Raw genomic sequence first — 12,781 nt, 5'->3', positions numbered from 1 at the left:
TTCTTTTGATTTCCGCCATTTATTAAAATTATTCAATAATGCCTCTCTCTTAGATGGATCGTCAATCCACTGGTGAGCTAATACCAAAAAACGCTTGCCAGCTCGGTTTTTGGTATAGCTACTGAATGCATCAAAGAATAAAATATGATTGAAATGATCATAATTAGCTTTGAGCCAGCTATATTCGGCAGGTTTGAAGCGTGATTTAGGCATTGGAAATGAGAGAGAGAGAAACAAAAAAACAAAAAAAAGGGAAGACTCTCTTGTAACAATAACAAAACTGAAATGGTACAGTCAAACCTATGAATATTGGAATCTCAAAAATGATTGGCTGAAGCAGAAAAATGATTGACTGAAATAAAAGAATGATAGTCGTTTCAGTAAGGAATAATTATCAATTATGACTAACTATAATTGGCGGAAATTTTGTCATAAAGTATTTGGCATAAAGAAATGAAAGTTTATTTTAAAAAGATGTATATGGTTTAAAAAGAGCCTTGGTAAAGCAGTTGATTATTTGACACTTGGAGTGACTGCAGAAGCCATGAAGATTGCTGATAAGTACATCATTACAAGCATCGACAATTCTACTGGACAAATTTTCTTCAGTCATCAATTGATCGCGCTTCATCTTTCCTTTAACGGTAGCCCAAAATTGTTTAATTGGATTTAAATTTGGGCGAGTAAGGAGGTAGGTACATAACTTTGTAGCCTCTACTTTCAATTCTTGTTAAGGATACATAAGATTATAGTCACTTTATTTTAATAAAAGGAATCGGATATGATCCTGAATAGTATGATGACATAACTTGGAACCATTTATAACATTATTCCCAACACAGATCAATAAAAGACTTTGATTAGATTTTTATATTCAGCTTTATTCATATTAACTTCACACAGTCAAATAATATGACACGGTTGTAAAATAGTTTATTGATGATATGAGCATGTTGAATAAGGAATGACAATTACTTACCGAATCATCATTAGTCATGTAAGCATGTATCCTGACTGAGATATTATTATTAGCCATAATATCCAATCACGGAACTAGAGGATTTTATATTCATCCGTATCGTCTCCTTAAATAGTCTATCTTCATAAAAAAAGTATCCATTGCGTATTAGAAAGAGAAGGAGTAAATTCAAACTCGTCGATTATAGTTAGTCATAGTCGACAATTATTCCTTACTGAAACGGCTATCATTCTTTTTATTTCAGTAAATCATTTTCTTTAAACATAATCTTTTATTTAAGGTCCAATTAAGCGCAAAAATTATATAACAAACATCCGTCCGGACCAGATCAATCCTTTAGAATGTTCATGCTTAGAAAAAAAACCCCTCTTTTGGGAGCAAGAGTAAAAAATGTGAAAGAGAGGAATGAGTGAGGTGATCAAAGAAAAGTCAATCATTTTCTGCTTTAGCCAATCATTTTTGAGATTCCAACATTTATTTTTTCTTAAACGCCAAATTCCATAGGTTTGACTGTATATGTTTAATTATAAACCAGCTTTATTTGATATTCATAAACAGTGACGACTTTGGTGGGAAATTTGACTTAATAGCAGAACAAAAGAGAGATCTTTAAAGCACTATAAAATGTAAAAATTAGTAAACCGTATGTTGTCAGAGTTAATGGCTGTTATGTTGTTAATAAGCACGATGGAACATCGCCTTTCGCAACATAACCACATCCAATCTTCAGTTACTACGACATCAATAAAGGAACAGAGACCTCTATTTGCTTGTTAACCTACTGAGGACATATATATAAATATCCAATCTTCGGCTACTGCGGCTTAATAAAGGCACTGTAAATTATATCCGTTTGTTCACCTACTGAGGACATGTGCGCATTTGTCAAAACTTTTGGCGAAGAACCGCTAGGCGCTACTACCAAGGAGTACGTGATCATCCCTTCACACCTAGCCATATAGGTAATGTACCTAATATGTGCCCTTCAACCCTCGTTTTACTAAGTAAGAAAATCTTACCTAAAAGTCAGGTCAACTTAGCCATCTTGCAATTGATTAAAATGAGATAAAAAAGAAAAAAAAGAAAGAAAGAAAGAAAGAAAAAAAAAAAAGAAAAAAAAAAAAGAAAAAAAAATGAATCCGCTGTAACATGCAAGAATGAAGTAGCGGAATTTAAATCGTTGCAGTTAGTAACGAATGCTTTATAGTTTGCAACGACCACCTTATACTATACAGCAACCGCCTCTTATGCTATAACAACCACCCAAAATACCAAAAACAGGATAAAATCATAAAATCCAAAAACATATAAATAATCCCAAATAATAATCTCAAAAAAATATTTACTTCACTTCTTACCTACTTCACTTTTAACTTTATTTTTACTTTTTCTTTTTATCAAATAAATATTCTTTTAAAGAGGCAAATTATCTCTTATTTTATTTAACATCAAGAACAAGAAGTCCCTTGAAGCTATTATACTTCATTGTAAAACCCCCCCTTTTTTTTTTATCTTTTCATTCTACTTTAATCAAAACAGTCTGTTCTACTTTATAAGATCTGGTGGTCATTATAATAAGCAAATCAAGCCAAATCTGACTCATATAAAAACAACTCTTATATCAATTACACTCAAATCTATTTATTTAAACCTTAACTCAATACACCCAAGCAAGAGAGAAAAAATTATTACACCGCATGGTTCTTTCCCACAAAATATCTCACCAGTCGGTCAATGCAGTCACGCAGCGACTACAGGCACCAGAGCCTCCTACCAGGAAGTGAATATTACTTGTGAATGTTACTTTCGAATACGACATTCACAACAGTCAACAAGACAAAGTTATTCATTCTAAAATGTGGAGAGCAGGACGTTCTCCAGGTAGTGTCCTTCTGGACATGACCGATAAATCTGAATCGCCCGTGCAGCTTATGGTCTTAATTGCGAAACAATTTCCATCATGAATCACCAAAGAAGGCAGTCGAAAGATTGCTGAAATCAACTTTGATCCCTTAGATCCTGCCATTGACCACATTATTAAAGACGGTATTACTTTTGAAAATGATGCAGTTAGACTTTTACCTTGTCGAGCCTTAGATCCAGCTGTCCCTTTAGTTCGACTTCGACCATCGAACCTTCCTTTTCTTAAAGAGGACATTCTTAAGCAACAATTAAAAATGAGTTTGGAACCTTATGACTCCATTCTTGATTTGGGGATCCTACGAGAATCCCACACTGGTACCTATATGCGTACGGGCTATGCTATACTGAGCGTCCCAAAAAATGATAATAGATTCTCTCCCCTTTCTCACCATCTTCCTTGGTACTAGCTAGAAGATGAAAGCTTTTATGCTGTGTGGAGTGAAATGCCCACCTACTGTCGCTACTGTCATGCTGAAGAACATATCGTCTTTGATTGTCCAAAGAAACGTTCATCCCGTGTTTGTTGGGAACTGTCGCGCTAGTGGCCATATTGCTGATGAATGCGCAAAAAGCAAGAATAAGCCATTTAAAAAGACCAGAAAAACTCCTACTGCTCCACAGGACAGAGTAGATCGGCGGTGAGGTTCAGTAGAGCCAAGCTTCTAGTGGCATAAATATGCCTAGCACCTCCTCCCAGCCTCTCATTTCGAATATTATGAAATGTAAACGTTCTATTCGGAACGAATCTGGTAATGGCCCAAGGGTTCATTCCTCTACTTTGCTAACAACTGAGGAGGACTCCATCTTGGTATCCGCTCAAGAGGTCTTGGAAGCTCTCTTCACAACAACCACTGAATCACAAGATGATGTTCCAATGGAAATTAATGCTAGAAATACCGACAATCCACATGTTGCTACAGACATAGTTATTGTGAATCAAGCCACCAAAAACATTCCTCAGCCTCAACATCAGGCTGCTATGGATAGCCACCATAATGGCGCCCCAGCAGGATATAACTTTCGTCATGACTCTTTAGATAATCTGGGATCACCAATACAAGCATGCGTCCCCAGTGATCAGCAGTATGAGACCACAGTATTCAATATTGATGGTGCTCTAACTCAGTCTAAGCAATAATGAATAATAGATCGAAAGAACTATTATTCAACATTTCTTCATTGAACTGTAACAGTTTGGTGAAGACTCATGGTACCCAAAAGCAATCCAATTTCATACGTTACTTACGCTCTTTAAACTTCAATATAATGGCCTTTCAAGAAACACACACTAACACAGACCATGTAAACCTCATCAATGTACAACTTCAAGAATCTCAGTCCCTATGGTCTCGCCATAGCGGCTTGCTCTCCTTTTCTTCCAACTATCAACTGTCAGACAACCCTGATTCCGTCAAACTCACGCATTATACTTCCCAAGATCAGTCATCCACAGAACTTTTATGTTTCTTTCCATGAACTAGTGGCTTACGCTCCAGTTACAGGCAAGGACAGAAGAGAATTTTTCGATCCTGTGTTAGATGCTCTCACTTCTGTATCTGATATTAACCCATATCGGATCATTATCCTTGGCGACTTCAATTATTCTTATTATCGACTTAACTTGTCAACTCAAACATCTCTAAAATGAGTACCATATCTAGAAGGATCCTTCTATAACGTGATGCATAGTGGAGACAATAGTAATATCCCAACTTTCCGTCGCAATGATGAGATCTACTCTACAATCGATTATATTTTCATTAGTAATCAGATGCGCCCAATGCTTAGAGCTATAGATATACATCGACTACACCCTTCATGGACTGATCATCAATTACTCTCTCTTTCGATTAACCTAGGCCAAACTCCCACTAGTTTTGGTCTCTGGCGTGCCAACCCCATTTTGGCTCAACAGAAAGAGTACCGCATACAACTAAAACAACGACTCACGGATACCGTATCTTCTTTGCCTAATCAGATGACAGCATAAGAACAATGGGACTACATCAAATCTGAGATACAGCGATTTACTCAACGTTATGCAATTGATTATACTAACTTATGTAAAAAGTAATCAGTGCATTACAACGCAAGCGCAATGTTTTCCTACGAAGCTAACCACCCCTAGCCATCCGGCTACAGTGTCTTCCTGCTATAGACCAACAAATTGAATCTCTTCAACAAGAGTTGGTAGACATTGCAGCATTAAAGGCGGGAATACATTGGAGAGAACATGGAGAGAAATCGGCCGGTTATCTCAAGCGGATGCACCAGGTACGAACTGTAGAACAGAGCATAATTTTTTTGCAAGGCCCTACTGTTTTTCCAAATATGAAATAAAAGACAAAAACTAAAAAAAGACAATAGTTGTGAAACTAAAGATTATATATTGCTTTATTAATAAAAATCGTTTGAGGGTATTTATACTTTTTGAATGTCTGGGTCTTTACCACTATTTCAATTGATCGGTTAAAAGAATGATATGGAAGATAAAGGAAGGATAGTGGATAATCAATAGCCGCTGTCTTCTTGACGAATCAAGGGACAATGAAGTAGATAATTATTGATCTAACGATAATTATCAAATAGGGTTGGATTGAACTGCCGTTGTTATAATCAGGTTCCGATATAGTATTCAGAAAGCCGGTAGGGACAACAGGGCAAATTTGGCTATTACAGAAATATCACATTTATCAAATAGAGATCTGGTTAGACTATAATTCCGTAGTATCTAAGTTTATCCATGAATATTCACTTTATTAGTTGTGTGGATACAACAACTACATCTGGATTGACTGTTTCCTCTCGTACACAACTCATGGAGGTTAGTCAAGCATTCTATCAAGAACTTTATTCAGTTGATCCTATGGATGAGCATAACGTTGATTGCTATCTGCAAGATATAGCAGATATACCACAATTAAATGAAGATGATCGTCGCTATCTTATCTCACCAATTACGATTGAGGAGATAATTGAACAGTCAAAGAAAGTCATTAGGAGGCAAAGTAGTCCTGGTTCGGATGGTTTAGGTTATGTCTTTATGTATCTCATTTATCAGTTCTCACTGTTAAAGGATCTTATTATCAAGATCTACAACGCGGCTTTAACTGCTGGTTCCTTTCCATCATTATGGCAAGATTTATATGTACGATTACTGCCAAAGAAAGAATGTCTCTGTACTCTAAAAAAAACTCACGGCCAAAATCCTTGATCAACTGTGATTCAAAAGGCTACAAGCGCATTATTAACCAACGGATGAGATACATTATGTACACAATTATTAATCGTTATCAAACTGATTTCCTTGGTGATCACTTTATAACCGAAAAAGACATGATACTCAATATATTCACGGAATAAGCTCATGTTTAATAACGACATGAGGTTGATATCTTATTAGATCAAGAAAGGACATATAACCGTGTCCACCCTTTGTGCTTGCGTCAAACAATGTTGGCCTTTGATTTTCCGTATTCTTTGGTTCATTCCCTTGGGAATCTTTTTCTTTGGAAATGCGGTGAGGATCAATATTAACGGATATTTTACCAACAAAGTTGATCAGCGTCGAGGTCTTCGACAAGGCGATAATGGATCGCCTCTTCTTTTCAACATTGCGCTGGAACCGTTTCTTCGACATATCCTTCAAGATTCTTTATTTCAAGGTTTTCAATTCCAATCGGTGAGCAACTCGACCACCACAACATTCAATACTATGCTTCCTTCCTTAAAGGTACTTGCCTATGCGGATGATGTGTGTGACCTGTTGCATTCTACGGACGATTACTGTCACCTACGTCACCATTTAGACTGCTATGGGTCTGTATCCAATGCTAAGATTAATGTTCACAAGACTGAAGCATTTTCTTTGGATGGACGCTCCTACCCAGAGTGGATTGCTTTTCTAGCAGCACAAGGTATTTCCAAATGGCATGATCATTCAGCACCTAGTCCACTTCGATACCTTGGCTTTCCCCTGATTCAGTCTTTTCATCAACGTCGTTATCTAGAATAGTTGCTACAGACAGTGAAATCCCAATGTACTATCTACTCTCAACGTAGACTTTCTATCAAAGGACGCGTTACCATAGTGAATACATTAATACTTTCTAAATTGTGGTATGTTTTGCGGATGGTTAATCTACCGAACACCTTCTTTCGACAACTCAAATCCGTGATCTATCAGTTTGTCTGGCATAATTGCAAATCTAAGATCAAATACATGCAGTTATGTTTCGATCCAAATTTGGGTGGATTAGGTCTATAAATCCACAGGCTCAACGACACAACCTACAGATACGCTGGCTTCGTCAACTCTTAGAAGACAGCCTCCTTCAGCCTTGTAGTCAACCTATCTTGTTAGACCACATACATCGATTCCGTTCAGGAAACACAGGGATAAGACTGGCTCTCTTTCCCTCTTTTGTGATCCCACCCTGCTTCTCACGCTAATAACTTTATGCAAAATTTATACGAGACTGTTGGTTATTTTGGGTATGCAGATACACAGCAGGTAAAGTGCACCCCTGCCACACTTCTTTACTTGCTTATGTCTGCTATATTCGTTGTGATTCCTCCTGATTATTGGATCCCTCGATCACGACACAAAAAACTCAAGATGCCTCAATTTTTTACGTATGATCATCATTTTGGATGTATACGACCTTTATTGTCATCTGATCAGCCTTCCTCCTCCTCGTCTGGTTTCCAAGTTAAGTCGAGATATTCATAATCGATCATCAAGCTAAATCAGCTTATCTGGCCTCATATATTGAATCAAAATCAGCCATGTGGTGAAATAGCTGATACAGCATTCACTGATGCCTTCTATTCGCAGCCCCAATGGATTCACTACAAGCCTAAACCATTTCGGTTGTCTCTAATACAGTGATCTCTACCATCATCGGTAATGTCACAAATACTAATATTCAATTGGTCAATTTTTTGGAAAATGCCTGTTTCGCCTGAAAAGCCGGTCTTTGTGGTATCACCTATTCCACCATAAACTCTATAGTCAATCACTTCTCTCAAGCTTTGACAACAGTCTGACATCTTCAGTGTCAATTCTGTTCTGCCAATATTGAAGACTTACAACAGCTCTTTGTGTGCGCTGTCCTAAGAAATGGAGAGTATGGATATATGTTTCCAATTGTTTTAGTCCATGCCTCACTTTCACTCAAGACGATATATACTCAATCCTCTGGTCTTTTCAGCGGCTTCCTTTTGTTGACAATACTGATCTCTAGATCCTCAGCTGCTATGTGTTCTCCCTTATCTGGCGTGCCTATTGGAAATTTACTATTAACGGACTTTCATTCAATGACAAACTGGCCAATAGTGCTATGTCGCAGTTTACCATTATTAAAAGGGGCAGAATCATCTTGACTAGCATATTCAATCGTTTATATATTGTTTCTTTTGGTTCGCACCGCTCTCAGCCGTGTGACTCCTATTATATTTTATAAATAAAATGAACTATTTATTTACAAAAAAAAAAAAAAAATCCTCAAATTGGCAGTGGAACCACTGTAGAGTGTTATCTTAGTCCATTATACGGTGCTGTGATGTACTGAATGTGGGTATTATTTAAGAACGTTCACCACGAAGACGACGAGCCAATTGAATATCCTTGGGTTGAATAGTGACACGCTTGGCGTGGATAGCAGCCAAGTTGGTGTCTTCAAAGAGGGAAACCAAGTAAGCTTCAGAAGCTTCTTGGAGAGCACCAATAGCAGAGGATTGGAAACGCAAGTCGGTCTTGAAGTCTTGGGCAATTTCACGAACGAGACGTTGGAAAGGAAGCTTACGGATCAAGAGTTCAGTAGACTTTTGGTAACGACGGATTTCACGAAGAGCGACAGTACCGGGTCTGTAACGGTGAGGCTTCTTGACACCACCAGTAGAGGGGGCAGATTTACGAGCGGCCTTGGTAGCCAATTGCTTACGAGGGGCCTTACCACCAGTAGACTTACGAGCTGTTTGCTTAGTACGAGCCATGTTTAAAAAATAGAATAAAAAGAAGAAGAAAAAAAATAAAGGAGTAAAAAAAAATTTCTTTTTATTTTTTTTTGGAAAAACGTCACCTTTACTTTTACAATTCTTCCCATACCTGAAAAATGTAGAACGGGGGAGTGAACGCGTTGTGAAAAAAACGCGTCTAATTTTTTTTTTAAAAAAAAATAGCTTTTTTGGTCGTCGTCATCAAACCAAAAAGAAAAATAATTTTTTCCCAAAAAATATTTAAAAAAAAATCATTTTCCTTTTTCTTTTTCTTTTTTCTTTTTCTTTATATCCATTAATAAAAAAGTAAGTGTATATAATGAATTGATTTCAACAATAAATATTCATTATTTTTGTAGTGACTGGTCGTGGAAAAGGTGGTAAAGGTCTCGGAAAGGGTGGTGCTAAGCGTCACAGAAAGATTCTTCGTGATAACATTCAAGGTATCACTAAGCCTGCTATTCGTCGTCTCGCTCGTCGTGGTGGTGTCAAGCGTATCTCTGGTCTCATCTATGAAGAAACCCGTAATGTCTTGAAGGTTTTCCTTGAAAACGTCATTCGTGATGCTGTTACTTACACTGAACATGCCAAGAGAAAGACTGTTACCTCTTTGGATGTTGTTTACGCTCTCAAGAGACAAGGCCGTACCCTCTATGGTTTCGGTGGATAAGCTGCTTACTTTTGAAATAAAAATCATTATAATGACTGAATATAATTTTTTCATTCACGAGTTGCCATGGCTATTCTCTATTTTTATTATTCTGATTCAATGTCAAAAATGTAGTATACTCATTAGCTTCTCTTTAACGACGGGTTGCACTGTATCTTGATGGTTGATCCGAATACATCTTACCAGAGGATCTATTACAAACAGTAAAAATGCAGTTTTTTTTTTAAAAAAAACAGGACTTACGTTGTGGATGGAGTTGAAATGATGGAGCTAATTTGAGTTGCAGAATAACTACGTGGTGGTTTATTCTCTCTCAATATAACACGCAGATATTGACCTAAATAATGTTATATGCCTATTCATACACATATGAAGGATATTATGATGCTTTTACCATCTGCCTTCACATTATCAAGTTTAGCGATACAATCCAATGCTGCACTTTTTGAACTAAATTCTACTTCAGCCTCTCCAAACGAGTTGCCCATACGATCTCTTAATACTTCACATTTCAAAACATTACCAAAATCCTCACAAACCAACTATCACAACCATTAATTTTACATCCGAACCATCGTCATCCTCCTATTTACCCTAACATCTTCCGAGTTTGTTCCACGATGCAATCCTGCAATCAACACTGTCGTAGGTCCAGATTCACCCTTGATGGACAAACCAGAAGGGGATGACGCCGCATGCGATCTTCCGCGAATAGAGAGGCTCGATCCTTTTTCTGCCACTGGTCTATCAAAAGCAGCAGCAGTACGTGTACTTTTTGTTGCTGTGATCACTGTAGGTGTTGTAGTAGTATTGTGTCTTGGACCCAATCGACTACTCAAGCCATTTGAGATTTTGCCTCTGCTGATTGTTGTTTCTTTTTGAGATCCTAATCTGTTTTTAAGTGATTGAGATGGAATAGCCTTTGTGATGATGATTTGAGAAGGGTCAGCTTTGTTGGAGTGTGCTGTGGTAAAGGACTTTGAGAATAATGATGTTGATGTATTGCTATTAATGGACTTTTTAGGCAAGTTAGTCTAGAATGAAATAAGTAAAATAAATTGTTTCACTTACCAAACGAGAGATTATATTACTTTTACCGGTATTCAATATAGTTGTTTTTTTGATTTTTGCTTTTGTGTGAATGTTCAAGTTGTTCTTGTTTTGTTTTTGTTTTCTTTCAGGCAAGTTTCTTTTAGGTTTATTCTTTTTTTGCTTTATGAGGTCATCCAGTGAACGGTCAAGATCCATTGAACTCATTTTTATTTATAATAAAATACAGAAAAAAAAAAAAAAAGATTTTTTATACTTGTTATTTCTCAAATATTCCAACCAATCAAAATTAAGGAGTGATCCAGCGTCTAACGATTGGACTTGCACCTAAACTAGGATGTAATACGATATATTTAAAAAAGTATTCTAATTCTCGACGACGTTGTTCAACAAAGGCAGGTGTAAATTTTCCAACCACCTTTTTAGGTGGCAATTTTGGTATACTTTTTCTTAAATAATTATAATTCTTGATTAACTCTTCTCGGAGTTCTACAAAATCTGAATATCTTTTACGGACAGTGATCGGTGTTCCCTACCAAACAGAGTTATGAGACGCACATAGGCCCATCGAAGTCTAGCTACGGTACCTTGTCACTGAATATAGTACAGCTATAACATATATAACTTCCATAGCCTACGCCAATGCGTAACGGGTGATCAACGGTCGCATCAGTTGCAAATACAAAATTTTCGTCGTTTTTATAAAAGTTGATATGTGCTACTTCTTCACTTCTTTTTTTAACCGGCATTGATTGAGACGGTCGAAGTCCTTTTAATAATGGGAATAGGCTTTTTTTATTGTTGTTGCTACTATTGCTGTTGGTTTCGATTGTGTTATTTGCTTCTACCTAAACGGAATATTATGAAACAAGTTCAAATTTATGCATCGTTTATTATCTTTACTATAACAGATCTTCTTCCAAATGGTCGACTCATATTCTGTTCTGTATTTCCTTTTATCTCTTTCTTGTCGTTTTCCACCTCTTCCTCTTCCTCTTCTTCTATTATCATCTCATTCCCTGTAATCTTTTTTGGTGACGATGATAGAGGTTTAACTGATATTAAAGGTGAAGATTGACTCGCGGTTGGTTTGACTATGGTTATCACTAAACCCTTTTTCTCGTTAATAAGAATAGCCCACTACCATGCCTAAACTACCTTTTGACGCACTTAGCTTTTTCCTTGCGTCCACCATGAGCATTTCCGCTTGCTGTATTTGTGATTCATCCAAGTTGTCTAAAAGTTGAACGAGTTGTTTAATAACTTCCTTTAGCTCTCTACTGGTTTGACTTGTTGCTGAAATTGATTCTAACTTGACCCATTCATTTTGACATTGTTCTAGTAATTCACTAATCCTTGTTTGGTAATTCGACATTTAAGCTTTTCTTATACAAACAAAAAAGAAAAAGAGAAATTTCCCTCTTTATTTGTTTATTATTCAATTTCATATTGTGTGTTTTGATTGGCTCAAATCATCTGTATTGTATTGCTGTATGTGTAACATGCTTAAAACATTATCATGCAATTTTCTTCTTTGGCCATTGTTTGTGTATTGAAGAACTCCAAATGTTTACATGCAATGTGATCAACAACGATAGGAATTAAAGCAAACCATCCTTTTATTCACATCGTTTTATGTAAAAGACCAAGATTTTGTTGCGCAATAATTGTCTGACCAATTAGGGTTAGAAACACACGTTATTTTTATATTTATCATTTGCTAAATTAATAATTATTGATTTTTACGCGTCAGAATATACCTTCATCTCTCAGAGGGGTTTCACTTGCACAATTGGGTGTCGACTTGACATATAGCTCCCTTTTCTCTACTAACAATATCACAATCGTTTTATATAAAGGCCAAAGGTTCCTATGACTCTCATAAGCAAATTTCAATTTCAACTCTTAAAGGGTTGCTGTCTATGAGCCATCTAGGAAATTTCAACACCTGAGCCTTATCACAACCCATCAAATAAAAAAAAGGGGACCATTTTATTCTCTTGATAGAGACTATTAGAATAGCATAATTTATGTAGAAAAATATATTATGAGCAAAGGGTTGGATTACATAAAATAGTATGAGACTGAGGTTATTTTGCATGCTTTAGGGAATGGATAGAAGGTACCATCCAATCAAAATACATGACTAGACAGTGTTT

General features: G+C 36.6%; 6 protein-coding genes across 6 annotated transcripts; 3 read left to right on the top strand and 3 right to left on the bottom strand.

Moving 5' to 3' along the window:
- Positions 1 to 2,835: 2,835 nt before the first annotated feature.
- RO3G_03933 (uncharacterized protein) lies at positions 2,836 to 3,309 on the top strand (the record flags this gene model as incomplete). Its single annotated transcript, XM_067658523.1, has 2 exons — positions 2,836 to 2,860; positions 2,957 to 3,309. 2 exons carry the CDS (start codon positions 2,836 to 2,838, stop codon positions 3,307 to 3,309), a joined length of 378 nt encoding a protein of 125 aa, XP_067514624.1.
- Positions 3,310 to 3,578: 269 nt separating this feature from the next.
- On the top strand, positions 3,579 to 4,040 carry RO3G_03932 (uncharacterized protein; the record flags this gene model as incomplete). Its single annotated transcript, XM_067658522.1, has 1 exon — positions 3,579 to 4,040. One exon carries the CDS (start codon positions 3,579 to 3,581, stop codon positions 4,038 to 4,040), a length of 462 nt encoding a protein of 153 aa, XP_067514623.1.
- Positions 4,041 to 6,617: 2,577 nt separating this feature from the next.
- Positions 6,618 to 6,917, top strand: RO3G_03931 (uncharacterized protein; the record flags this gene model as incomplete). The annotated part of the gene is made up of 1 exon (XM_067658521.1): positions 6,618 to 6,917. The coding sequence occupies one exon, from the start codon at positions 6,618 to 6,620 to the stop codon at positions 6,915 to 6,917; it is 300 nt and encodes a 99-aa protein (XP_067514622.1).
- A 1,571-nt stretch (positions 6,918 to 8,488) lies between these two features.
- RO3G_03930 (histone H3) lies at positions 8,489 to 8,899 on the bottom strand (the record flags this gene model as incomplete). The annotated part of the gene is made up of 1 exon (XM_067658520.1): positions 8,489 to 8,899. The coding sequence occupies one exon, from the start codon at positions 8,897 to 8,899 to the stop codon at positions 8,489 to 8,491; it is 411 nt and encodes a 136-aa protein (XP_067514621.1).
- Positions 8,900 to 9,340: 441 nt separating this feature from the next.
- On the bottom strand, positions 9,341 to 10,829 carry RO3G_03929 (histone H4; the record flags this gene model as incomplete). Its single annotated transcript, XM_067658519.1, has 7 exons — positions 9,341 to 9,412; positions 9,480 to 9,580; positions 9,756 to 9,763; positions 9,816 to 9,909; positions 9,967 to 10,114; positions 10,166 to 10,606; positions 10,644 to 10,829. 7 exons carry the CDS (start codon positions 10,827 to 10,829, stop codon positions 9,341 to 9,343), a joined length of 1,050 nt encoding a protein of 349 aa, XP_067514620.1.
- Positions 10,830 to 11,501: 672 nt separating this feature from the next.
- On the bottom strand, positions 11,502 to 11,997 carry RO3G_03928 (uncharacterized protein; the record flags this gene model as incomplete). Its single annotated transcript, XM_067658518.1, has 2 exons — positions 11,502 to 11,716; positions 11,781 to 11,997. 2 exons carry the CDS (start codon positions 11,995 to 11,997, stop codon positions 11,502 to 11,504), a joined length of 432 nt encoding a protein of 143 aa, XP_067514619.1.
- Positions 11,998 to 12,781: the final 784 nt, after the last annotated feature.

The sequence above is a fragment of the Rhizopus delemar genome, genomic scaffold (genome assembly GCF_000149305.1).
Source record: "Rhizopus delemar RA 99-880 supercont3.2 genomic scaffold, whole genome shotgun sequence".
NCBI lineage: Eukaryota > Fungi > Mucoromycota > Mucoromycetes > Mucorales > Rhizopodaceae > Rhizopus > Rhizopus delemar.
The sequence above is the reverse complement of the archived record's forward strand: the minus strand, read 5'-3'. Positions and strand labels throughout refer to the sequence as shown.